At 51.7% G+C, this 26,613-nt stretch overlaps 2 protein-coding genes across 3 annotated transcripts; one reads left to right on the top strand and one right to left on the bottom strand.

Annotated features, from left to right (window-relative positions):
* The first annotated feature begins 552 nt into the window (after positions 1 to 552).
* On the top strand, positions 553 to 14,217 carry LOC311165517 (myogenesis-regulating glycosidase-like). Of its 2 annotated transcripts, none has more exons than XM_084225568.1 (2): positions 553 to 615; positions 7,586 to 14,217. In XM_084225568.1, exon 2 carries the CDS (start codon positions 7,711 to 7,713, stop codon positions 9,745 to 9,747), a length of 2,037 nt encoding a protein of 678 aa, XP_084081694.1. In that variant the 5' UTR covers positions 553 to 615; positions 7,586 to 7,710; the 3' UTR covers positions 9,748 to 14,217. The 2 variants fall into 2 exon arrangements, with proteins under 2 accessions (XP_084081694.1, XP_084081695.1); XM_084225569.1 differs by lacking the exon at positions 553 to 615 and adding an exon at positions 3,113 to 3,230.
* A 3,061-nt stretch (positions 14,218 to 17,278) lies between these two features.
* Positions 17,279 to 19,547, bottom strand: LOC311164911 (myogenesis-regulating glycosidase-like). Its single transcript, XM_084224583.1, has one exon. The coding sequence runs from the start codon at positions 19,415 to 19,417 to the stop codon at positions 17,327 to 17,329; it is 2,091 nt and encodes a 696-aa protein (XP_084080709.1). The 5' UTR covers positions 19,418 to 19,547; the 3' UTR covers positions 17,279 to 17,326.
* Positions 19,548 to 26,613: the final 7,066 nt, after the last annotated feature.

Below are 26,613 nucleotides of genomic sequence, written 5' to 3'. Positions count from 1 at the left end.
CGCCACCCGGGCCCCTCCATGTGTGCTGCTGATCATAAATCCATGGAACTACGGTCCTCGCAGTGGGGGGATCCTTCAGCACAGAGCTCTCTGGGGACACTCACTCCAGTGCGCAGCAGCCTGCCATGCTGTGCCCACACCAAGCAGTACCCCGATCCTCCTGGGAGCAGGGAAACCCCCTGAAACCCCATCCCAGACTAAAACCATCCCACGAAAAGCATGCCCCGGCCTAAAAGCATCCTATTGAAAAACCTGGCCCGGCCCCAAATCATTCCATGAAAAGCACATCCCAGTCCCAAAGCATCTCATGAAAAGCCCATCCCGACTCAAAAGCATCCCGGCACAGCCCTGCCAGCGCCAAACCCCGATCCCCTCCAGCCCTGGGTGTACCCCCATTCCCACGCAGCCCCGGACATCCCCAGCAGGTCCAGCCCCGCCGCGCCCGGAGCTGCCCTCCCCGGGCCGAACTACATCTCCCATCGGGGAGCGCCGGTCCGTGGGCCGGTCCGGGGCGGGAGCCGGGGCGGGGCGGGCAGCGCCCAACCCCGGAACCGCGCTCAGCCCCGAGCCCGGAGCCCCCGGACCAGCACACCCGGCCATGGCCCGGCGGTACCGGTGAGTGAGCAGCTCCCGGGGCTGCGCTAGGGGCGGGGGGCACAAGCTCGGATCGGGAGGTGCGGGCTGAGGCGGGCGAGGGGTCCCCCTCCCGCAGACCCCAGGCTGCGGCATCGGCGATGGCTCGGGAAGGCCCGCGAGGAGCGGGGTGAAGGTGCTGAGCTTTGCCCCGGACCGCGGGAGCGAGCCCTCCGCACCCCGCCGTGCAGGGACCGCGCGGGTTCTCTGATGGGTGGGAGTCTGGCCGCCCAGAGAAGATGAGCGGAGCCAGGAGACGCGTCCCCGGCACCACTTACAAAATGTAGCTTCGACTTTCGCCGCTTGATAAGATGCTTGGCAGTGAAAACTTTGCAGATGGGTATAGGGAGCTCATTGTGCTCTGTGCTGGATTGGGTTTGGAGCGGGTTTTGGGACAGCTCCACTATCGCTGGCCATGGCAAGGAGCTACCAAAGCTGTTAAAAAGCCCAAATGCTTCTTCTCCTTTTCCTCCTTTACCACCTTGGGATACTCATGATGTCCAAGGGGCAAATGCCTGGCGCAGCAGACATCTACAGCCCCGTGGAGAGTGACGCTTGTGGGGTTGTGTCTGGGTGGCTGGATCTGCAGATGGAAAAGCTACTAGGGAGCACTTAAAGGGCTTGGTGACTGTGTTAGGGCCGAGGTTGTCCAGCGGCACCGACTGTTGGATACGGATGTAAAGTCTGGGACTTGCATCAACAGCCCAGCATCATGAGCCATCCACAGCTCTCTGGAGCTGCCAGTGCCTGGGGTGTCGTGGTGGCTCGATGGCTGGAAAATCAGCAGGGCTGGGCCAGAGGGATGTGCTTAGGTTTCCATTTCTCCCCCATATCGTGTTGTAGCGATTGGATGTTGGGGCGGGCTCAGGTTTCAGCCTGCATCAGCGTCCAAAATGCTGAGTGCTCCCAAAGGGCTGAGTCAGCTCTTTGAAGAAAGAATCTGTGTGACCAAATGGGGCACTAGATCCCACTTGTGGGGTGGCAGGACAGGGATGAGCAGTGAGACTGACACCTGCTTTGGGGAGAGTCTGTTGGAGTGATGGGGTGGTCGATGGCACACGTCTGGTACCAGCCAGAGGTGGGCTGGGGGGCAACAGATGGTGACAAAGACACCAAAATCTTTGTGGCAGTGTATCTTACATGGTAAAAGTGGCAAATGAAATAAGCTAATAGCACCAGTATTTGGTGTTCTGCTTTTGCCACTGTCAGGCGCAAGATCTGATGGCCCTGCAGGTGCTGAGGAGCTGATTGCTGGGCTCAGGGTTACTCCATAGACCACAATTTCAGAGCCAGGCTCCCTCCCTCCAGCTCCCCCAGAGCCTGGGGGACTTCTCCTAGGTGGACAGGGACATGTTCTTAAAGGGAGAGCCCTGGAGCTTTCTCTCCCTCATGCCCAATGTGCTTTGATACAAGTGGACCAGGAGGACTCATTTTGTTTTAAAGTCTCCACAAATCTTTGTGGCTCAGATAAATTCAAGCTCCCTGATGTGGTTCCAGGCAGGGAAAAGCGAAGGCCTCTGGTAATGGTTTAGTCATGAGACAAAATCACCATGAGTTGTGTGCAGGGTTAAAGTGAAAACGCAGCCTCTCAAACTTCATCTTGGTAATTAGCACGGGGTGAAGAACAAAGAAAGAGGATATTGTAAAGGGGGGATTGTCAGGGGGGTTAAATATTAAGTTGTCTGCTGCCAGAATTGGATCCCGGTGGCTGCTTTGTATTGATGGTTGGACACAGGTGACTAAATGGGTTTGGAGCATCACTTGACACTGAAAACTTTAAAGGACAAAACCGGGCTGCAAAGTCACGATTCCTGTGATAAAGGTGAGAGCATTTAAGGTTGGGCAGAGTTAATGCCACAGTTTCAACTCCTCTTGCAGACAGAGCGAACTGCTGGCAGCCTGTCTGCACTTTGCAGATGAGCTCTTTATTATCATGGACACCTTGGATTCGGGGTTTATCCTCCGAGTTCCCAGTGCTGTTTAATCCTATCTTACAAACCAGCCAGCAGCAGTGGGGCAGCTTGTTTCTTTTCACACAAGGCAGCCTCATTACTCTCCTCTGGATCATGACTCTGCTTAAAATCACAAGATTTGGGGGAGAAAACAAAAACCACCCCAAACCCTCTATTGGATTTTGTTGGTTTGTTTTTTTTTTTTTCCCGTTTGCTTTCTGATTGTGGTGCTCCTGTGAGTGCAGGGAGGGGACGCGCCTTCGCCGGCCCTTCCCGCTCACCTGGCAGGGAGGTGAGATGCCAGCCGGGGTCCCGGCTCTCTGGGAGCCGAAGCTCTCCGTGTGCGGCCGCCCCTCCAGGCCGGGCTCCGCTCGCCTTGGCACACCCCGGCCGGAGGGTTGGCTGGTCGCGCATCGTCACGGTGCTGAGAAAACACGGCGGTGACGTGCTGGTCCCCTCCTCCTGCCCGCGGACACCCGCTGCTCCCGGAGCGGCCAGCTCGGAGCATCGGAACGCCCCACGTCATGGAGAGGATGGAGCTGCCGGGGACGTGGAGATGTAGCGGTGTTCCTTTCTTATGTGCTTAAAAAGACATCTGTGGTGGAGCCAGGCGGCAGGCAGGGATCCCCAGGGAGCCATGGCCAGGTAAGCACTGGGGTACCATGCCCCGGAGGGATGAGGTGCCTCCTGCATGGGCCTGGCTGTGTCCAGCGGCTGAGTCAGGGGGGGAATTTGCAGCAGCCCTGACAGCAGGGGTCTGTCACTTTGCAGGAGGTGCAGAGAGTCCCTCGATGTGCAGGAACCCCCTCAGGCCAGGCAGTGTGTCCATCCCTGCTCTGACCACAGCAAGGACGGTGAAGGTGAGGGGTCCTCTGGGGCACCGTGTTCTCCTCGCTGTCCCTGCAAAGGCAGAGCTGCTGCCCTGGCTTAGGGGTTGGGTGTCTGTGCCACACACAGGCCCCCCGAGGTGGCTTGAGTACTACAGGGAATAAACCCAGACCTTCAGAGTGATCCAGCTTAGTATTTGGGGGAATCCACAGGATTAGGGGGGAATCTGTGCCTCTGATCCATGTGGAATCAGAGTGTGTGAGGACCAGCCCTGTGCCCTGTGCCAGTGCTGTCACCAAGATGCCCCCACTTGTCCCAGCTGCTCCCATCAGCACCAAGCGGGAGGAGCAGTGATTTCACCCTATTTGACTCCAAAAATCCCTCCAAAGAACTCTAGTGCTCTGCTGCAGAGCCCTCCAAGGGAAATTAAACCCCCAGGACGGGCTTGTTTGTCCCCTGTGTCAGGCGTGCAAAGTCCCTTTGTCAGGGCAGGTTCCCTGCAGGCAATTCCAGACTGGGCACGTGGAGGCTTTTTTGCTCCCACAGCTTTTTTGCAGAGAAGGCATTTATCCCTTAACTTGCTGTCCTAATTCCCTGCTCTTGTGTGGGGTTGGAGGTGCCTCCTGGTAAAATCTGCAGTGTTTCTGTACTATTTACTGAGCTTGACTCTTGCCAAAATGTTTGGGGAGGAGGCGGCAGCACCTTGCAGTGGAAGAGGGAGGGTTTCTTGGCATCCCAGCGTGGGAAATGGGTGTGTGTCCCCAGGAGGAGCTTGGCCCCAAGCATGGCTCAGACCTGACCCTGCCAGGGCAATAGAGACCAGTTGTATGTTATTGACCCTCTTTAAATGAATGTCCTAATTGCAAAGTGGCTGGGGTTAGTGGTGCTGTGGGTCTCGCAGCCCGTGGTTAGCAGTGGTGTTGGTAAAAATAGAAGCGGTCAAAAAATGGATTTTTATTTTTACTCCATAAAGTGTGTCCTGCTCAGATGTTTTGCTTTCATCTCGAATTGAGGCAAGGCGACTCACTGCTTCCACAGAACACAGAGAAAAAGCTTTGTTTTGGGTCAGCTGGGAAGCTCTGGCGCAGCAAGCTGCAAACACGCTGTTTGACTTTGACACTCTCCCTTCTCGTTTTCTTTTTTTTGTTTGTTTTTTTGACGAGTTAAAGGTCGCCACAATGTCATCTTCGAGCAAAATAACAAGTTAGCATTACACAAAAAAAAAAAAAAAAAAATTGTTGAAACAGGCATTGCATGAGCAGGCACCTCTGCGGGCTGCAGCTTGTGAGTGAGAGGCAGAAGGCGTCTCCGGGGATCCTGGGATACTTAGCTCTCACCTGGGACAGAGCCAAATCTCCTACTGGAGGATGTACACTCTGTTAATAAGGCAAAAAAATACAAGGCACAGACCAAGATTGGTTTTGGGGACATCCTTGGCCCACCGCTGTGCTGGGTGATGCCTGCAAACACCATTCTCAGCATTTTTGTTGAAATGGTGTCCAAGTGGGCAATGTCCATCAGCAGCCACAGGGTTTGACCCTGGCCCAGCCACGGCAGTCAGAGCAGGATTAGATCCACCAGCTCAATCATCCAGCTTGCACATCCCTCTGAGGCAGATGAGTGTCCAAGGGACTCAGGAGGCTGCAAAACCTTTCTTAAAAAACGCTATTTCTCCATTGACAGTGGCAGTGATGGCTCCCTCATGTGTGCCATGAGCTTCAGTCCATGGTTGGAGGGAGGAAAAAAAGAAACAGCCAAAAATAGAGCAGCTTCGAAGAAGTTCATAAATAATAAACCAGCTTCCTGAAAGGGAGATAAAAATCCAGAAACTCCTTGAAGCCCTGGAAGCTGCTGTCAATTTTAGATGGAGCCACAGCAGCAGTATCAGATATTTCTTAGGCTTAAAACCCTGAATGAGAATTAGCAAAGAAAATACTATTTTCCCCTCTTTTTTTTGTAAAGAAAATGTGAAAACTTCAAAAAAATTATTTTTCAAAATAATTTGCAAGTCCTGCTTGGTGGAGGGTGCATTTTATTTTTTCCCACCTTGAGCTTTGCAGTCCCTAGATAAGGCACAAGTGAGACACAGGCATGCCTCCAGAGTCACAGGTATTTATTTTCATGTTCCCTCTCTCTCTGGCATCCCCAAACCTGCCAGTGTTGAGGGTGAGGGCTTGTTTGGGCTCAGCATACCTGTCAGTATTTCCAGAAGCATCCTGCTGCTTTCTGGCTTCACTCAGCTTTGCTGTTTTTTGCCAAGGTCGTTCTGCAAACCCTCCTGCCCCACCATGCCTGGGACAGCCCTGTGCTGCTTCTGGTTCATCTTAAAGCCAAGGAGGAGTTGAGGCAGGGATGAAGGTTTATCCCAAACGCAGCCTCATCCCACCATCACTTCCTCCCTATCTTTATTGCCCAATTTTGGCTGGGCTCAGCTGGCCTTGCATCACAAATACGGTGGGGATGAGAGCCCTGTTGCCCTCCTGGGAGGCAGGATCCAGCGCTGGGTGACACAGTTGGAGTGGCTGGAGCTGTCCCCATCCCATGACTGAGCTCCCTGCTGGCAAGTGAGGGCTCTGTGGGAGTTGGCTGTGGGACAAGTTGTTTAACTAAACCTATCGCCTGTTCGGGCTAATCACTTCCTAATGCCTCTATAATCCCATTTAAAGCAACTGGCTGTCTAGAAAGCTACTGGCTCCCAGGGGAAGGTTAGAATGACCCATCTGGCCACACAAAAAGTTCCCCCAACTGCACGGTCTTGTCCAGTATGTGCTACAAGATGGATAAAAACACATGTTTATCGAATGTTTTTGTTCAGCCTGCGCTCAGATGCTGCTGTGGGTTTACACGTGGCCATCCTTGTAGTGGAGCAATAAAGCTTAGGTGGCATTCAGGACCTCTTTCTGCTTTACTTTTCTTTTCTTGGGGAGAACAATCTGTTGAGGCACAGGATGCACTTGTGCTGGATTGCCACGCCTGTGCCAGGGAGAGGGTTCTGTAATTCATTTTGGATCTTTTTCTTCCTTTTTGTTAAGAAGAAGATCAACCTTATAAGAGGGAGTCTCTGCAACCCTTTTCATTTGTGCCCAAAAAGAGTTTTTTTCCCCTCTGGTTTGCCCACAGCCAGCAGCTTTACATCCCCAGATCTTGGGGAGGAGGTGGCTGTGTTTGCTGGCACCAGGCAGATATCAGGCAGCTGGTCTGCAGCTTTGCAGCTCCTCTCCCTCCTCTGCTCCTCCTGCAGCTGTGTTTGTTTCTCGCTCTCCCATGTCCTTACTTTACTTTCCCCCCCCGGATTCCCGGGCGTTATGCTTGGCAGAGCCCAGCCAGGCTGTGGCCAAGGAAAAGCCATTAGGCTCTTGGCACAGCCCACTTCCCGGGGGCCAGGCAGGGGGGAGTGGGCTGGAGCTGAAACGCAGCCTGGAGCCTTGCTGGATGGAGGAAGGGCCCTTTGGGCCCCCTGCTCACTTCCTACAAGGTTAGTTTTTCTTCCAGAAAAGCTGGAAATTCTTTTCCACCCAGAGCTGCTGTAAAGCTCTGAGCATCTGGCAGGAGCCAGCCATGCTGTACTACTTACTGCATCCCCTACATATCCCCCAAAACCAGACATGAGCCACTTGTACCCCAACCCCACTTGGCTCTCTGTGAGCTGTGGAGAAGCAGGGATTTACTCAACTTCACTGCAAAGCATCACCCAAGTGGAGCAGTTGGGACATGCTTGGGACAAGAAAGGGATGTTGCTGCAGATGAATTAAATCTGCCAGGGAGGCAGTATGATTAAAATTAGGATTGGCTGCATGGAATTCATTACGTGATGTCTTTTATAGCTCTCAGTTATTCCTTTTCTCTTAAAGACACTCTCAGTGGGCTGATCTGGCTCCTGCTCAGCCTCCTACTGCCACTCCTGCCTCACTGAAAGTCTTCCCAACAACAAAAAGCCATTAAATATGGGAATGTATGGTCCTTGTTGCCTGAGGTTGTTCCCCATGTAGGGCTCAGGCTGTTCTCTGCATGTGTTGTCTTGCCCGGAGTAATTGGAGATGATGTCTGGTGCTGGGAGCACAGCACCTGGCATGTCACAGATGGGCAGGGGAGGCCGGGGGAAGCAAGTGCATGGCAGGCTGTCCCTTGATTCAGAGGTTCTCTCAGACTATTTATATCCTCTCCTTTTTCAGAGATGGGTGTTCTTGGATGCAGTGGAGGTGGGAGCTCTCCTAACAATCCGGTGTCTTCTCCTGGCAACCCCAGGCGTGCTTCCTTCCCACACCACTGGAAGAAGCTCTAGGAAAAGCGCAGCACCATGTACACCTTCCTGCCAGAGAGCTTCACGCCGGTGAAGCAGAAGCCCTCCAAGGAGCTGAGGCCCATGCTGGGTGCCATCCTGCTGGGCCTGCTCCTGTTCATTGCTGCGGTGGTGGCCTGGTGCTACTACACGGTGTCCCTGAGGAAGGCGGAGCGGCTCAAGACGGAGCTGATGGACCTGCGGGCGGACGGCTTCGTCATCCGCAACCAGCACGGGGAGGTGGTGTTCCGGCTGGCCTTCCGCTCGGGCAGCCTGGACCTGGAGTCGTGCTCCAAGGAGGGCGAGATCCTGAGCTGCTCGCGCTCCAGCCGGGGCCCACTCAACTTCTTCATCCAGACGGTGAAGCCCAAGGACACGGTGATGTGCTACCGCGTGCGCTGGGAGGAGCTGGCGGCCGGCCCGGCCGTGGAGCACACCATGTTCTGGGAGGACGCCCACTGGTACGGGGGCTCCGAGATGAGCATCCAGCACTGGCCCATCCGCCTGGCCGGCTACCAGGAGCCCGTGCCCTACGTGACCAGCGACGTCTACTCCTTCCGCGACAGCTTTGGCGGCATCCTCGAGCGCTACTGGCTCTCCTCCAAGGCGGCGGCCATCAAGATCAACGACTCCGTGCCCTTCCACCTGGGCTTCAACGCCACCGAGCGCGCCCTCTTCTTCCAGGCCCGCTACAAGGACTCGCCCTACAAGCCCCCACCGGGCCAGCAGCCCTTCCCCGAGCTCAGCTACCGCGTCTGCGTGGGCTCCGACATCACCTCCATCCACAAGTACATGGTGCGCAGGTACTTCAACAAGCCCTCCAAGATCCCTGCTGAGAACGCCTTCCGCTACCCCATCTGGTCCACATGGGCCCTCTACAAAAATGATATCGACCAGGATAAACTCTTGCGGTTTGCTGAAAAGATCAAGAAATACCATTTTAACTGCAGCCACATTGAGATTGATGACATGTACACCCAAGCCTATGGAGACTTTGACTTTGACCCTGTCAAGTTCCCCAATGTAACAGAGATGTTTGCAAAGCTGAGGGAAGATGGGTTTAAGGTCACTCTGTGGACTCACCCTTTCATAAACTACAATTCTTCCAATTTTGGTGTGGGGATTGAGCGTCAGCTGTTCATCAAGGAGCCCTCGGGGCGGCTGCCAGCCATGGTGGAGTGGTGGAATGGCATCGGGGCCATCCTGGACTTCACCAACCCAGCAGCCCGTGACTGGTTCCAGAGCCACCTGCGCCAACTCCGGCACAAGTACGGCATCTCGTCCTTCAAGTTTGACGCGGGTGAGACCAGCTACCTGCCCAAGCAGTTCAGCACCTTCCGCCCGCTGTCGGACCCCAGCATCTGGTCCCGGCGCTACACGGAGATGGCCATCCCCTTCTACGAGCTGGCCGAGGTGCGGGTGGGCTACCAGTCACAGAACATCTCCTGCTTCTTCCGCATCATTGACCGTGACTCTGTCTGGGGCTACGAGCTCGGCCTCAAGTCCCTCATCCCCACCGTCCTCACCATCAGCATGCTGGGGTACCCCTTCATATCTGCTGACATGATAGGAGGCAATTTCTTCCCCAATAAAACCAATGGGGCGGTGGAGATCCCCAACCGGGAGCTGTACGTGCGCTGGCTGGAGCTGTCAGCCTTCATGCCCTCCATGCAGTTCTCCATCCCGCCCTGGCTCTACGACAAGGAGGTGGTGGAGATTGCCCAGAAGTTCACGCAGCTCCACGAGTCCCTGGTGGCCCCGCTGCTGCTGGAGCTGGCCGGGGAGGTCACCGACACGGGCGACCCCATCATCCGTCCCATCTGGTGGATCTCGCCCCGCGACGAGGCCACTCACCGCATCGACTCCCAGTTCCTCATTGGGGACACCCTCATGGTGGCGCCCGTGCTGGAGATGGGCAAGCAGGAGCGTGATGTCTACCTGCCAGCGGGCAAGTGGCGCAGCTACAAGGGGGAGCTGTTTGAGAAGACCCCCGTGCTGCTCACCGACTATCCCGTTGATCTGGATGAAGTTGCCTATTTCCTCTGGGTTTCCTAACAGACTTCTTAATCAGCTTTGGAATAACCATGCCTTACCTAGGACTTTCTAACAAATAATAACTCTAATTGCACATTTCATTTGAGACTGGGGTGGAGGAAGGGAACTAAATGGACTTCACTGTTCTTGGGGATAATTGGATAATTTTTTTTTTTTAATTTGGGGATTGATCTTGATTTTTTTAATTTTGGTCTGGTAGTAGGCTCTGATTGGATTACAGTAGGCAGCAATTTATCTGTATAGGTCAGAAAGGAGTTATCAGTCTGTCTGCGGACACATGGTAAACCCATTACCTTTTTAGTTCTCAAGGATTTCAAGTGTTGGAAGTTGCTTAGTGCCAGTGGGGAGCATTCCTAGTCTTGCAGGAGCACCTGGCACTGCATATGGGGGTGTGTGCTGTGGGAGGATTGCTACAGCACAGCCTGCCGTAAGTTTTTTAATATGGCAAATATATTCAAATGAATATTTTTAATAGCATAAAGCAAAATAGAGTTACATATATATAAATATATATATATATACACACACCTATTTTTTTTTCCCTTTTTGCCTGGCATGGCGCTGGACTAACAGTTGCCCCATGCTCCTGCTTTCCTGGGTACCAGGCAGGCCAGGTCACTCAAGTGATGTCCATGTGTTTTAACTGAATGCGTTGCTTGTTTCCTGCTGGGACAGCTGCATCCCACCTGCTCCCCCATTTGACTTCCTCTACAAGGCTCTTGCCCGTGTGTTTTGCCCGGGGCATCAACATTGCCTTTCCTAGAGCAGCACCGCCTGTACCAGCATGTCCCATTTTTTAAAGCACTTATGACCCCACTTCGTTACGTGATTATCCTGCTGATTCCATCCTTTTTGGTTTTTAAGGACAGATGAGGTTTGTTGCTGGCAGAAGGGCTGCCTGGAGCAAGGCTGTCCTCAGACCCTGCGTGCGGCGTGTCCCTGGGAACAGCCGGTTCCCGCGAGCGGCACGTGTTGTGGATTGACAGTGCCGTTTGCCGATAGCCTGTGGGTGGAAAACACCGGCTCTGCTAACTGATGGGTCTGTGCCAGCAGCTGTTCTCACTGCACCCACGGAAATGTTCTCATCTAACACTAAGTTAAGCTAATACCCATCTCAGGTCGCCGTTAGAGGCGATGATTTTGTTGAGGCTTTTCCTGAGTCAGCCCTCCTCCCTCCCTGGGAGAGTCCCAGGGAGCTTTCTCAGGCAGTGTTGGTGCTGCTGGAGGTGGGATTGCTGTCAGAGGCTCCTGGAGACCGTGTGGGGTAATGATCCTGTGCCCCAAGTCCCCAGCAGCTGTCTCTTTGGCAGATTTCCCATTTGGTTTTGTACGGGAAAATGCATTTACAGAGACCCAAGGCAGGGCCAACAGGATTAAAGTCTTCCCGAAGGCAGGAATTCCTAGCTCTGTCCCAGTTGGGAACATGTGTCAATCCCTGAATTTTTAATGAGCTTCTGCAGAATTGAATTGTGATGGCTGGGAAGGGTTGGGCACCTTGCCCAGGCTACAGCGAGCCAGGGACAGCTCAGCATCTGCGGGGCTTCTCCTGGAATTGTGTCTGGGCTGGGCATGGGTCTGGCACAAGTCGGCCACTCAGGAAGATGGTGCATGTTTTGGGTAGGGTTGGGTACCATGAGGATCTTTCTCAAAGCCCATCTCCAGCCACAGAGCTTTTCAGGAGGCAGAAAAAGAGATGCACTAAGCTTGAGGGTTGTGATGGGGTGCAGGAGGAGAAATTTCGGTGTTAGGGGCAAAATCTGAAGTGCTTTTGTAGTTAGGAAGGGAGGAAGTTTGGTTTCATGGACTCTCTTAAGACCTGAATATGCTCTGTATAATTTAATCCCAAAAGTGAGATGTAGGGGAGCCTTACAGGTCCCTGGCCAGCTGGAGCACAAGCGTTTCCTGAAGCCTGTTTGTGGCTTTTAATTCTGAAGGACTCAAGTTTCTTCTCTGCCACTGGTGCAGATAATAGTGATGTTACAAGTTACAGACACCCTCTGACAAGGAATTAATCCTGGAACCTCAGTGTCACTCATCAGGGCGCTGGCAGGACTTGGCCCTTGCTTGCAGGGTGGTGTTGAAGGTGAGGAGATGAGTCTGGCCAAAGCTTTTAGGAAGGGCCAAGTGGAGGGAGCTTCTGCAGCCCTAGAAGGACATGAAGACCATGCTTTGAGGGGCTCCAGCTCTTCCCTTTCAACCTTTGCTCATTAAATACTTGTCATCCCTTGGCATGGGAGTTGTTATGATGCCTTAAGAGGCTACCTAGAACAGAGGCTAGACAGTATTAAAGGAATAGTTATTTATTAAAAGGCCTTCAAAGGATACACTTTGGGCAGTACAAGGGCCTGACCATGGCTCCACCCAAGATGGACGACAAGTCACGAGTTTTCACGCTTTTATAAGTTTTGGTCCATTTCCATATTGGGGTTAGTTGTCCAATTATAGCTTCAGGTTATGCAGTCCCATCCTCCCAGATTGCTCTCCTCAATTCGCTGTTAATACTTTTTGGGCCTGAAGCTGCGACGCTGTCCTTGGTTCTCAGGCTGGAGAAGGATTGTTTTGTCTGACTGAGCTGTGATGAGAACTTGCTAACACTTTATATGAAGTTCAGAGTTATATATTAATGCAGTACAGAATATGGAAATTATGAAAGCTAAAACTTAAGGCATCAATTAAGTGGAGGAGATGTTATTGCACAGCTCAGCTGCCAGTGCAGAATTGGGATTCTTGGCACAGAACTTCATGGGAAGGATCTTGGCATGACCATGAGATACTGTCTTCTCTTCCCCTGGTTCTGTGCCACTCCCCATATGCATCACTCATGAGGAATGAGGCTGTGTGAAGAGAAACACAGCATACCTGTTAGTATCCTTCTACTTTAAAATGATGGGTGCAGCCAGATGAGTGCCTTCAATCTCCTTGCAGTGGTTTCAGGCACTGTCAGGAAGGTCATGGAGGAAATTCTCCATTAGACACACTGTCTTCTTTCCCCTCCCCTGAAAAAGAAAGGATTTTATTAACAAAGTTATAATTTTCTTTATTTAACTATATCAATGAATGGATAAGATCATAGAATATCCTTATTTTTCTAAATGCTGTAATTAGGGCACAAGTGGACATGGCTGTTCAGTGGTCCAGCAAGGAGAAAGGTAAAGCTGCTGAGAGGACTATGAGCTGATGTTGGGGATAGGCTCAGCTGTGCTGCCTTAAGCTGTCTCACAGGCTTCTAGATGGCCTTTCCATCCAACTTTTTACCAAAACCACTATTTCTAACACTATGCTGTAGCACTGCAGGACTTGAGGATCTCTCAGACCTTGCAGACCAGAAGCTCTGCACAGATGCCTTGGGAACTGCTGCTAGGTGTATTTCTCTGATTTACACCACCGGTCACTGGCCAAAGCTGGGTTTAGCTTGTCTCAGCCAAGAGAAATCCCCAAAGAAGGTTTGGGAGTTCTATTCAGCCTTTTCACACATGATGCTTATGTGATTGAATTTTGAAGCTTGCACTGTTGTGAATCAGGTTTTCTGGATGCTTGTGTTTGTACATGCTGTCCTCTGTCAGACTGTAATGCCGGTGGGTCTGTTTTTAACCACTTTTCTAATTGCTAATTGGTAAGAACTGTAACATGAATCACCTTGATTGAGATAAAATTTTGGAAAGCAAAAAGAAGTTTAACTATGTCCATCTGTACCAAGTTGGTGGGGCTGGTGGTTCAGGGAGATTTGGGGCTTTTCTTACCCTAATCTTCACTTCTACCCTAATCTCCATCCTAATCAGGATGGAGCTTGTTGTTTTATTTATTTAAAGCTTGCAGCCTGCAGTTTTTATGTATGTTTTAAAAGAAAAAACTGGCAGTAACCTCACTATTGTGTTCGTAGTGGTGGCAGACAATCCCACTGGATTGAGGATTGTCCTCCCTTAGGTCCTAACAACAAAGAGACTAGCTGTGCCTGAGCGCTGGCCATGAAAAGGCCAGTCCAGGTGAGCCCCAGTGTTGTGTCAGCCCCCAGGAGTGGGGACCATACACACCTCTAGGGTCCTGGCCCTATTTCTATGGACATTCACCCCAAAAAAGATTTATCAACACTGAGCCTGGGGATTTGCTAGTCCATGCTGCTCTCAGAGGACACACACTTCAAGACGGTTTGTAGGGGATGAGCAAGAGGAGCCTGTTCTCAGCTTCCCTTTGGCTCTCCAGAAGGTCCTTCTGACTGTCCCCACCATCCCCATGATTCCCTTTTCCAGATGGCACTGACAGCAAGGACATGGATGGAGTAGATGTTTGTGACTATGGGAGGGCCAGGAATAGAGCATGTGAGACTGATTTAGGAGCCTGCCTTGCCCCACATCGGCTCCTTTGCCCCAAATAATGTTTTCCCTTTCCATTGTTACCACACAAACCATAGCTGCCTTATGCCATTGGGCATCACTAGCAGTGGCCAACCCATACAGCATGGCTTGAGGGTTAAGAGGGACTTTACTTCACCCCTTTTGCAATAAAAGACATTTTCCCAGTGCTTTTCCTTTGATTTCTTCCTTGGATGCAAGTGCCATCCGTACACTTGGCTGATGATCATATCGGGGTGTAGCTGGCACTGCTGAAGACCTTCGGGCAGGTTGACAACTTAGAGCACTCACAGCTTTGCAGGAGATCCTCACTGAATTGGTGCTTTGGGTTTGAGTTTGGTTTACATCCTCACAAAACCTGGTGCAGTGTGTAGACAGCGTGTCTGAGGCTCACCATGGACAGGGGGACAGTGAGTGGGGTCAGCTCTGTGCTGGGTCTCAGCTACATGGCAGTGCTTGAAAAGACATCAACAGCTGTGCATTGCACAGGGAGGAGTGTTAGTGGCAAAATCCAAACCACAGAGGAGCTACAGCAGAAGCCAAATTTGTTGCAAACTGGATTTCAAGGAGGTGTCTATGGGTGATAGCAGAGCAGTGCCTGCTGGCCCATGAGACCCAAGCTGTGAGCGTGTCCACGCCGGCCTGAAAGCTTTGATTAAAAGTAAGAAAAAGCCAACAGGCAGGCAGAGCCCGAGGCTGGGGGTGACTGTGGTGAAAGGACAAACTGACAGCAGCAGAGCTCCTTTGGGCACATGGCCAGGCTGGTAGCCTCAGGAAAAAGTACAGCCTCCTCAATCCGGACGCGAGCTGCCAGCCTGCAGGTCACTTGTGCCAGGAGAGCCATGAAGATGGTTTGTGCTGACACAAAATCCCAGAGGCCAAGTAGAGAAAAACAGATTTTTATTTGTTTGGGTTTTTTATTTTGCCTGTAGGGCTGGGTGTTTTTTAGCTCAGCAGTCATCAAAGAGGGCAGTTAACTTCCCCTGCCAAAAAACAGGCAGCCTGTGGTGAGACAGGTTCTGTAGGAGAGTCTCATGTCACCAGCACCTCTAGCAAAGAGCTCATGCACAGCAGTGGGAGTGTAAAAACCAACCAGGATGAAAGCTTAGCAAGGCAAACAAGATGTCCCTCCAACAGCACACAGCCCCTATGTGGCAGGGGCATGGAGAGGGGGCTGTGGTGCCACCTGCTCACAGGATGCCTCCAGCACCTGTCCCCTATGGCTGCCTTCCTCAGCTGGGCAGCAGGGAAAGGCATTGAGGGACAGATTGGAAAGGGATGGGGGGGACATTTCAGCAGCCATGGGACCAAGCATCCGATGTCACCCCCAGGGTTTGCAGGAAGTCTCAGTGTTGCCTGTTTTTCTCCCCGTCAGCCTGGGGTGCAGGTGGGTGGCAGAGCTGTGTGCATGCAGAGCGCATTGATTACAGGGGCAGGGGTACTGTATGAGGGTGATGGAGCCTGGCTCTCTCCTCTCTCAGCACTGTGGGCTTTGCAGAAAACTTATTTTAGCGCAGGAACAACAGCCAGAGGAATTTGCTGGGCCAGCCTGGGATCCTCTGGTTCCCCCCAAGACCAGATGTGGGGAACCATTTGGAGCTTCGAAGCAGCAACTCTAGAAACACTTTCTCAGACTTTGGGGAGATGCTTTGTTGGAAACTACCATTGCGGTGTGGGAGAAAGCCCATGGTAAGGATTCAGTGGTGTGTTGTTAACCCTGAGCACAACTGCCAGACTGAACATTGCTTTCCCTTTCACATCCCTGCATCAAGGCTAGTTTTCCCTCTCCACTGCCACACTACCTATAGCATTACTGTGATTCCAGCTGCTTTCGGGGGCATCTAAAAAATGTTCTGGCTCATCCCACTTGGCACTGCTGTTGTGTCCATGCAGGGTCCTCATGGAACAAAGGACCTACTGATGTATTACAGGTTTGAGCCAGTTTTGGATCTGCTTCCTCTGGCCACCAAACAAGCTCTGGACTGAGTACAATGTTCCCCAGACCCATTTTGGTTCCTTTTTGTATGGAGTAGCCCTGGGGCAACCCCTAAAAAAAGGGAGCTTTCTCTTTCCCTGGGGCCACACAAAGCTTTACCTCCCAAGTGCGCACTGGAAGTGTGCTGGAGCCAGCAAAGTGATCTGTCTCTCACTATGGGAAGGCACATTGCCACCCAGAGACCCTTGGACTCTCTTAAACTGCTCAGTCATGTCAACCTAAAATATCTTTTTGCTTAAAAACAGCAGGAAACAGTCGACCAATAGTGAAGAGTGTTTCACAGCCAGCCTGGTTACCCCAAGCCTTCAGGAGCTGCTGGGACACCTTCAATCTGGAGAGGTCACCTCTATGGGCAGAAAGATCCACCTGTCATGGGCAAGGATTTCCATTAACACAGGATGGGAAAACATTCTCAGTGGGGAAATTGAGGCAGCCTGGTAATCAGACTGGTTTGTTAATTGTCTGAACTCTCTGAGGAGGACACATTCTCTCCTGGCACCTGACAGAATGCACCTTTGTCCTAAACATGGTCCTAAAACACACATGGAGCCTACTAAGTATAAACTCCTGCATGATTTAGTACTAAGATTTAATCTTGACTGCCATGAGATATCACCACATTTTATAGGCTTACCTGAATGCAGGCCGTGGACATGGCTCTCAGTAATTTATAAAAGGGGCAAAACAGCTGCCACAGCACTAGCAAGTGCCGTAGCTTTCTTGCTGCTCAGATAGTTCAGGCCACGGGAAATGCAAACTCCTAAGTCCTGCATCATCCCCATCTGATATGCAAGCTGCAAATTGGGTGCCTTCCTCTGCAGGATAACCACAGACTGCTTACTGTAAAAAAAAGTACTTGGCTGCAGCTGCCTCCTTCACTAAGCACATGAAATTTTCAGTGTCCCAGGGGATCATCTGTGAAACTGGGTAACAAAGGAGACCATGTAATTGCCTTTAGACAGAAGAACCGTGCACTTCTTGGTGGCAAAAGATTATGATCAGAGACTGTGCTTCTGTCTATTACACTTGACACAATGCAGTAACAAAGACAGCCATCCAGTATATATTTTAATAAATTATTGGAGAACAATTGCCACACAGAACAGAGGTCTCAGTGTCTCCTTGAAATTTCAGTGTGAAATACTGCTACATTAGAAATTATTAAAATTCCCTGGTCATGAAAGCCACTAGTAAACTAATCACTGAGTCCATTGCACAGCTGAAGAGGAGCCTGTTAGGAAACCCAGAGGAAATAGGCAACTTCGTCCAGATCAACGGGATAGTCGGTGAGCAGCATGGGGGTCTTCTCAAACAGCTCCCCCTTGTAGCTGCGCCACTTGCCCGCTGGCAGGTAGACATCGCGCTCCTGCTTGCCCATCTCCAGCACGGGCGCCACCATGAGGGTGTCCCCAATGAGGAACTGGGAGTCGATGCGGTGAGTGGCCTCGTCGCGGGGCGAGATCCACCAGATGGGACGGATGATGGGGTCGCCCGTGTCGGTGACCTCCCCGGCCAGCTCCAGCAGCAGCGGGGCCACCAGGGACTCGTGGAGCTGCGTGAACTTCTGGGCAATCTCCACCACCTCCTTGTCGTAGAGCCAGGGCGGGATGGAGAACTGCATGGAGGGCATGAAGGCCGACAGCTCCAGCCAGCGCACGTACAGCTCCCGGTTGGGGATCTCCACCGCCCCATTGGTTTTATTGGGGAAGAAATTGCCTCCTATCATGTCAGCAGATATGAAGGGGTACCCCAGCATGCTGATGGTGAGGACGGTGGGGATGAGGGACTTGAGGCCGAGCTCGTAGCCCCAGACAGAGTCACGGTCAATGATGCGGAAGAAGCAGGAGATGTTCTGTGACTGGTAGCCCACCCGCACCTCGGCCAGCTCGTAGAAGGGGATGGCCATCTCCGTGTAGCGCCGGGACCAGATGCTGGGGTCCGACAGCGGGCGGAAGGTGCTGAACTGCTTGGGCAGGTAGCTGGTCTCACCCGCGTCAAACTTGAAGGACGAGATGCCGTACTTGTGCCGGAGTTGGCGCAGGTGGCTCTGGAACCAGTCACGGGCTGCTGGGTTGGTGAAGTCCAGGATGGCCCCGATGCCATTCCACCACTCCACCATGGCTGGCAGCCGCCCCGAGGGCTCCTTGATGAACAGCTGACGCTCAATCCCCACTTCATAATTGGGTGAATCTATGTGTGTAAAAGGATGAATCCACAGAGTGACCTTAAACCCATCTTCCCTCAACTTTGCAAACATCTCTGTTACATTGGGGAACTTGACAGGGTCAAAGTCAAAGTCTCCATAGGCTTGGGTGTACATGTCATCAATCTCAATGTGGCTGCAGTTAAAATGGTATTTCTTAATGTCTCTTGCAAAATTCAGAACTTTATCCTGGTTTATATCATTTTTGTAGAGGGCCCATGTGGACCAGATGGGGTAGCGGAAGGCGTTCTCAGCAGGGATCTTGGAGGGCTTGTTGAAGTACCTGCGCACCATGTACTTGTGGATGGAGGTGATGTCGGAGCCCACGCAGACGCGGTAGCTGAGCTCGGGGAAGGGCTGCTGGCCCGGTGGGGGCTTGTAGGGCGAGTCCTTGTAGCGGGCCTGGAAGAAGAGGGCGCGCTCGGTGGCGTTGAAGCCCAGGTGGAAGGGCACGGAGTCGTTGATCTTGATGGCCGCCGCCTTGGAGGAGAGCCAGTAGCGCTCGAGGATGCCGCCAAAGCTGTCGCGGAAGGAGTAGACGTCGCTGGTCACGTAGGGCACGGGCTCCTGGTAGCCGGCCAGGCGGATGGGCCAGTGCTGGATGCTCATCTCGGAGCCCCCGTACCAGTGGGCGTCCTCCCAGAACATGGTGTGCTCCACGGCCGGGCCGGCCGCCAGCTCCTCCCAGCGCACGCGGTAGCACATCACCGTGTCCTTGGGCTTCACCGTCTGGATGAAGAAGTTGAGCGGGCCCCGGCTGGAGCGCGAGCAGCTCAGGATCTCGCCCTCCTTGGAGCACGACTCCAGGTCCAGGCTGCCCGAGCGGAAGGCCAGCCGGAACACCACCTCCCCGTGCTGGTTGCGGATGACGAAGCCGTCCGCCCGCAGGTCCATCAGCTCCGTCTTGAGCCGCTCCGCCTTCCTCAGGGACACCGTGTAGTAGCACCAGGCCACCACCGCAGCAATGAACAGGAGCAGGCCCAGCAGGATGGCACCCAGCATGGGCCTCAGCTCCTTGGAGGGCTTCACTGGTGTTACGTTGTCAGTCAAGTGACGGTCTTTGGAACCCTCCTTTGGAAAGTTTCCATGTTTTCCCAAGCGGTGGGTAATCCGGGTGTCCATTATCTCTCTTCAGCCTCAACACCTGGTTAGCAACTTTGCTGCTGAATTCTTTTACTCCAGACTGTGAAGAGAAAATCCAAGATGATGCATGAAGCTATGTCACAATGTCCTTTCCAATGCTTGGCTGCTCACACCTGCAATGGTTTTTCATAGAACAGAGAGTTATGAGCACCAAAAAAACCCAATTAAATCTTGCTGAGGGCCGCAGCTCCTCTGCTCCGTCTGCAGCCCAGCCTCCCTGCCCTCTGGCTTTGGCTCACTTTGCTCTGCTGTGGCAGCCTGCTCACTGGCAGCTGTGCTGAGGTTTTTTGGAGCATGTCTGTGCCAGGATTCCTATGACCCTCTCTTGGCTGCAGCCTTGCTCTGTCCCACTGAGCAAGGATGAAGGGATGAAAGTCAGACTGGAGTCTGGAGGAGAATGGGGCCAGGGCAAGGGGCTGGTACCTGAGCATATAAGCTGGATCACTGGCTGATCTGTGTTTACATTAATTATGAACCCTGCTGGATTTCCTCTTCTGCCCACAGCCTCCCTGCATTAAACAAAGGCAGAGAAATGCTGCACTGAAGTTTCCAGCCTCCACCAGCTGCTCCCTACCACACTCCCAGGGATGCAGCTGGTAAAAGATGTTTTATCTCCCTGCACTTTGCTCCTTCCCTGAACTGCATGGGGATGTGGGGGTGCGGGGATGTATTTCTCTTTCCCTTCAACTGCCTGCCCTGCCACCTATTCCAAAGCCATCACCCCATGAAAGCCCCACTGGTCTATGGAGGGGAAAAAGGGAATCTTCCACTACATCTCTGTCTCTGATTTTTTATTACCATTCAGTTCTCCTAATTTATTACAACTCAGTAGCTCCTGGGCTTATGCCAGGCAAGATGCTATACTGCAGTAGGGCTGGAAGATGTTTTGATATGGAACATGAGGATAAGTGTATTAAATTGAAGTTGTTGCAAGACCAGGACTGCATCAAAACCTTGTTTTGCTGAGAAATGCACAGAAGGTGACATGTTCCAGCTGCATCAAGCATCACCAAGCCAGCTAATGCAGCACAGCTGAGTATCTACTGTCAACAAAAACACAGGCAGGAGAAACTGAGGCTGGAGGCTTGAGGAAATGCATTCTGTGCAACTGAGTTTGTGTCTCCTCTGGCCCCTTCCTGAGGTCTGTGTGATCTGACAGGATGAAAACTTGCAGCAGCAGCCTATATGGGGAGAGGGAAAAGGAGCCAGCTTGCTCATCTGATCTGTGCCCAGCAATAAATGGCTGGGTGTATTTACCCGTGTCACTATGACATCAGTATCTAAATATACAGAGATGATAAGACACCCAGGGAGCCATTAAAAATGCCAGAGGTCACCACATTTTGGATCGATCACAGCAGATCCCAAACCACCCAAATTAACTGCCTGGTTAGTTTTTGAAGTGCATTCTTGGGATGAGTGAGACTTAGCCGAGAAAAAGAGCTGGACTGGATAACAGTGTTCTCAGGCAAGCCCTGGTCAGGGGAGGAGGGTAAGAAAAGGAAGGTTATTGCTGCCCCAAAGAGTGATCCAGGACATGGGTTGTTTTGGGGAGCAGGTTGGGTTACATGTGCTTAGGGCACTCTGCCAGCCCCAAAGTGCTCAGAGCTGGCAGCCTCCCAGTGCTGGCCTGGCTCCTGACACCGGCCCGGGTGGTTTCCAGTGGAACCATCGTGTTTTTGCTAAACAACATTTTCACTTTGAAGGTGTTATTGTGTGCTGGGTCAGTCCTCAGTTGCTGACTGAGGAGCTTTCTTCCTCTTCTTCCTTCCTCCTTTCACTGTCCCAGCCAGCCGGGGGACAGCACTTTCCTTTAAGACAAGTGGCACCATTTTCCAGGGTGAAAAAATAAGGAATGGAAAGGGAAGGTTTTCTTCTTTCTTTTTTCGTCTTTCTTTTTTCTTCTTTTTTTCTTTTTTTTTCTCTTTTCTCTTCTCTTTTTTTTTTTAAATTTAATATTAAACAACACCTTAAAAACCCCTGAACACATGGACATCATGATTCAAAAATCTCTCTAAGAATAAAGGATGTGAGAGAAGTTTCCAAGCTTTCTATGCAGTGATTTCGCTCCCAGAGAGTTGCTTTAAATCCCTTGATTTCTCCAGGAGCAGAAAATCAGGGGCGGAAAAATCCTATACAAGCAAGCTGGAACTCCTGAGCCAAGCCGTCCTGTCTCTAGGGTTTTTTGGTTTTTCCTCACTCCTATGGTGTCATGGGATGCCATGTAGATACACCAGCCCTTCCCCTCACAGAGAAGAGGTGAGATGTGAGTGGGGAGAACAGGCAGTGGCGCTTCTGGAGGCAGCACAGGATGAAATTGGGATTCCTAGCATAGATTCCAGCAGAGTAGAAGAGTTTCTGAAGCTGCACTCCCATCCTTTAAAGCTTATGTCTCCAGAAAGCATTAAACATCTGCTGGCCTAGCTGTCAGCCTGAGTGATGCCCAGGGGTGATGAGAAGGACTTTTGCCAAGGGGTGCACGGGGTGATCCAGAGCCCAGATCCAGCTCTGTCCTTGCTCCATCCATGGGGTTATGGCATCACAGAGACCCTTGCCTGGGAATATTTAACTGGTCCTTGCAGAGCCTCTCTGCTCTGGTGAGTGCTTTATTAACCCCCCCAGAGGGCAAGTGCTCCCAAGCCAGGCTGTGCTGAATTCTCCCACGGTGCCCTGACAGCCAGATGTCCCCTGGACACCAGCACTGTTGTGTCATATTTGGGCTGCTTTATCCGGTGCTAATCAGGTATGGATCTGGGCCTGTCGGTCACCCAGGCTGAAAGAAGCCAGGATTCCTCACCCCAAGGATCTTAGCAGCACTTAGCATGCACAGATTAAACATTGACATAACTGTGATAAGCCAAAAAGGAGCCAGGACTTTAGACCCTCTTATAGCTAAACGGGAGCTTCAAGGGTTTCAAGTGATGAAACGCAAATCAGCCAGCTCAAAGGGCAGCTACACACCTAAACCCTTAGTGCACCTAGCCTCAGAGTCTCCTTCCCCCAGAACAAATTTATCTCTAGAACCTCCCCCAGTCTCTTGGCACCTGTGTCACAAAGTTTGTCACAGCTATGTGATTCCTGAATCCTCAGATTTTCAGCATTCTAAGACTCTGAGGCTGCCTCAGTTGGTGCTAAGAGCACCAAGGTCATGGTTTTGATCCCTGTTTGGGCCATTCACTTAAGAATTGGACTAAAGGATGATCCCTGTGGGTCCCCTCCAATTCAGAATATTCTGTGATTCTGCATATGTTTACCTTCCTGGTGGTTCAGGGAGAGCATCACTCTTTAAAGAACCCATCAGGAAACAATTCTTCCTTTAAACAGAACGGCAGTTTTCTATATTGGAGTTCCTTTTACAGGTTGTCAAACACTTAGTCACTATCAGGTGTTTTTAGGGAGATTATACAACATGTCCTAGCAAAAAGAGCCATAGGTAGGTAAACATAATAAGCCATAAACAAACGACTGCCCTGTCAAATACTGAAAGAGCTGATTAATCATTTACCAAGCCCTTTTAGAATGTTTAAAATGGACCTTTTTAGCAGAAAAGCCATGCAAAGTAGTAAGCAGTTCCCATTAGCTCTCATTTCCCACAGCAGCTTGACAAATATGGGTGGTGTTTGGGGGATTTATTGACAATAAAGGGACTCAGGGGAGGTTTGCTCACCATTTTTTTCTGTGCATATAGATGGTGTGAGAAAAGAGGTATCTGCTGCCTCTGCAGCTGAGGAGGGAGAGCCAGGGTTATCACATGAGCTGCCACAGATAAGGTACAAGCCCAGCAAAGCTTAACACGAGGTGGAAGTGGCTGGGGGGTGGCTGCAGAGGGTGGAGTGACATTGCTCTGCAGTCCATGCGGTGCAGGTAGGGACAAGAAAATCTCTGCCAGCACACGGCACTTACAGAGTGCCTGCAGCAGCACAAGGAGGTGGAGAGAAAGGACACAGTCAGAATCTGTCCCTCAGAGTGGTGCAGGATCCTGCTCTGTGGGAATTCAGCACATCACTCCGGATGTCCAGAGATACCAAGAGAACCCTTGGGGGGCTCAGAGGTCCTGGAATGCTGCCAAAAGCACTTGGTGGCTTGACTTTCTAAGGATGTGCCACCTGTGTATGAGGACATGGGAATCATTCAGGTTTGAACGGTGCAGAAACGATACATTTATTGTTGATGAAACATAGATTTTAAGGTTTTGGTACAGGGGGGTTATGGAGACAAGATGGAGGAATCAGGGACTGTCTCATGGTTCTTCTTTCTTCTTTTTGTCATCCATCTTCTCAGTGATGATGGCACTTGTGGATTGGTTCATGGTGAAGGTGCACTTGTTAATAAGGGTGAAAGGTATTGGGAATAAAAGGTAAATATGTTATAGTAGTTTTTGTTATAAAATGACACGACTGCCCCGTGGGCGGTCAGAGTGCCATTGGCTGCCTTGCTGGGCAGATCCCGGCTGGGCAGAGAGAAATTTTTGTAGATAAGAAATAATAAACAACTTTGAAGACCAAAAATCAGAGAGTCCAGCCTCGTCCTTTGAAGCCCGATCTCGAACAGAGCCATCCTACGCGTGTCTGGGCAGAGACAGACAAACAGACAACAGCTGACCCGGACACTGCTGCACCTGGAAGCACACTCATTTGTGTCCTGGAGCAGGGAGGATACCAGCCCTAATGCTGAGTGCACCCCTCGCCCCAGGTCTGGGCTTTTAGAAGTGCCTGATAGCTCCAGGGATGGATGGGATGACTGGCCTCACTGCTTCAGCCCTTGGCCCGTGGGGATCTCACCCAGCTCCTTGGGCTGGAGCAGCAGTTTGGCTCATATTAACCCCATGCCAGCCACAGAACTGGATCAGCTGGGAGCCTGTGGCTGTACCCTGCACGTGGAGAGACCTTCACCAGCTCACACCACCAGACAACTCCGAGCAGGCTGTTTCTGGAAACCATCCTGATCTGGGGGACTCTGCCCTGCTCCTCATGGTTCCTGATGCCTGGAGGTTTTTTGTCTCACCTCAGCGTGAGGGTGGCTGCACAGACATTGCTGGTTTCTGCCTGTACAGAGTGCTGCTGCAAAGCTGATTACCCTGTGCAAGTCTGACAGTGTCATAAACCCCCTGGAGCTTTGCAAAGCCAGCTCAGGTCTAGAGCAGTAATATCACCTGAGATTTTCCTAATCCAGAGGATTCCAGTCCCTCAGTACTGGGAAGAAAAGGTGGAGTTTACTGCACAGGTCTTTCATTCCTAATTGCTATAGGAACAGGAACTGGAGGATCCCTTTTTGTCTTATTGTTCAAACTCCTCCTCCAAAGCCAGCAGAAAAAAGCCTTGCAAAATCAACCTTTTCCCCTGTTTCAGATCTCTCTCTGGCTCCTCAAGATGCACACAGTGTCCATGCACTGCTCCCAGCTGCCAGTAGTGGCCACAGCATCCCACTGCAATCTGGGAGCTGCTCTGCCCATATCCTTGGGAAGGAGCTCCATCTGCTGAGCCAGTGGCCCAGGCTGAAACCCAGGGACCATTGCCAGACTTGTCCCAGGGCTGTGGGGTGACTGGTCATCAGGCATCTCCTGGGCAGCACCGAGCTCATCAGACCCTATTTACCAGCATCAGTGCTTGTGACGAGCTCCAGGGGGATTTTGAGGTGCCTTCCCCTCAAACAAAACAAACAAGGAGGGATCAGCAAAGCACCAGTGAGGGGAGAAAAGGTCCTGGTGTGCCACAGCTGCAACCATGTGAGCAGTCTGGGGACTGTGGAAATATAGGAAAACGGGGCAAAAAAAAGTGTGCTGTCATCTCAGTCTGCTTTGAGTGAAGTCAGTAGGCTGAGCCCATGCCAGGTGAAGGAATGAGCTAGGGAGTCACCTGGGTCTCAGTTGGGCTTCCTCCCACTTAGACCCAGGCTCAGTTGGCAGCTCCTCTGAGAGACAAAGCTCCTGGGAGCTGCCTGCAATAGAAAAGAGATAAAGAGGCTCAATTCTTGAAGGCTTTTCTTGAAGAGGAACTGCTCTTGCTTGCTATTTTCTTGTGAGTCAGACAGGGCAGGGCAGGAGGGCAGGAGCAGGTGGGTCCTTGAGGGATGCTTCAGGCTCTGCATGGGTTAAGCCAAGTGCCTGCCAGCGTGAGGGGTCCTGGGCAATGCAGCTCCTGCCTGCACCTGTGGGACTTCTTGTGGCACTTATGGCACCCACAGTGGGAGATGAGGCTCTCAGACAGGCTGAGTGCATCTGCTCTGGGCTCCCCATGGACTCAGTCTGCTGCTCACATGGGAGCAGGTCTGCAAGGACTCATCTAAACCCAGGCATCTCTGGTGCTACTGCTTTATCCCAAACCAGCTCAACTTCCCAGCCATGTAAAAATTTATTTTCCCTTCTGCACCCCTTCTTGGAGATTCAGGATCTTTACTGTAGGTATTTTCCTAAACATCTGATGCCATTTGATCTCTGTGATCAAAGGTTCTAATGCAGAGAAAACCTGCCAAAGGCCAGAGAGCTGAAAAGAAAGCCAATGAGCATTTCCACCTTGCCCAAAGTATGTTGCCTTTGAAGAGAGAAGGATTTCACCTCTAAAATAACTGAACAAACTCCCCAAAACCCCAGAGCTCCTCACTCTGCAGATACAGCGGGAATTTTGCCATTTCTTTTCTGGGGTAACACTAAGGGTAAAGAATTGAGCTCAGATTTTAAGCCTCTTCCTGATGTCTCCAGCGTCACAAAGCACTGTTCAGGCTACCAGGCTGGGGTAAAAGTGTAACAGGATGTGCTCTCCCTGAGCATCCCACAGGTTTAGGGCTAGCAAAATATTTGTCTCCACTTCCTCTGCCAGCTGTTGTGTGCAGGAAAGCAGTGCCTGTCCCACACCAGACAGGGCTGCAGTTGGTGTGTGCTGTGTGACCCCTGTGTGTGAAGGTGTGGTGGCCAGCACCACACCACAATCTGAAGTTTGACTTGATCATTACTTGATTAAATTCACCATGAGCTCTGCAACATGATGAGAAAAAGCAATGCACCCATCAAACTGATGATGGAGACAAGAACAAGGCGGCTCCGTGGGGCTTGGGCTGGCAAGGACTAACTGATGAGGAAATTACATGATCGAGGGTCAGCAATTACAGGACTCTCCTGCTCCATATGGGAGAGGCCACAGCTGGAAAATAGCTTGCTCTCTCCTAGGGACATCCCAGGA

This window comes from Fringilla coelebs (genome assembly GCF_963513975.1).
Source record: "Fringilla coelebs genome assembly, chromosome: Z".
In the NCBI taxonomy this organism is placed as follows: domain Eukaryota; kingdom Metazoa; phylum Chordata; class Aves; order Passeriformes; family Fringillidae; genus Fringilla; species Fringilla coelebs.
Note: the sequence above shows the minus strand (reverse complement) of the source record. Positions and strands in the feature narration are given on the sequence as shown.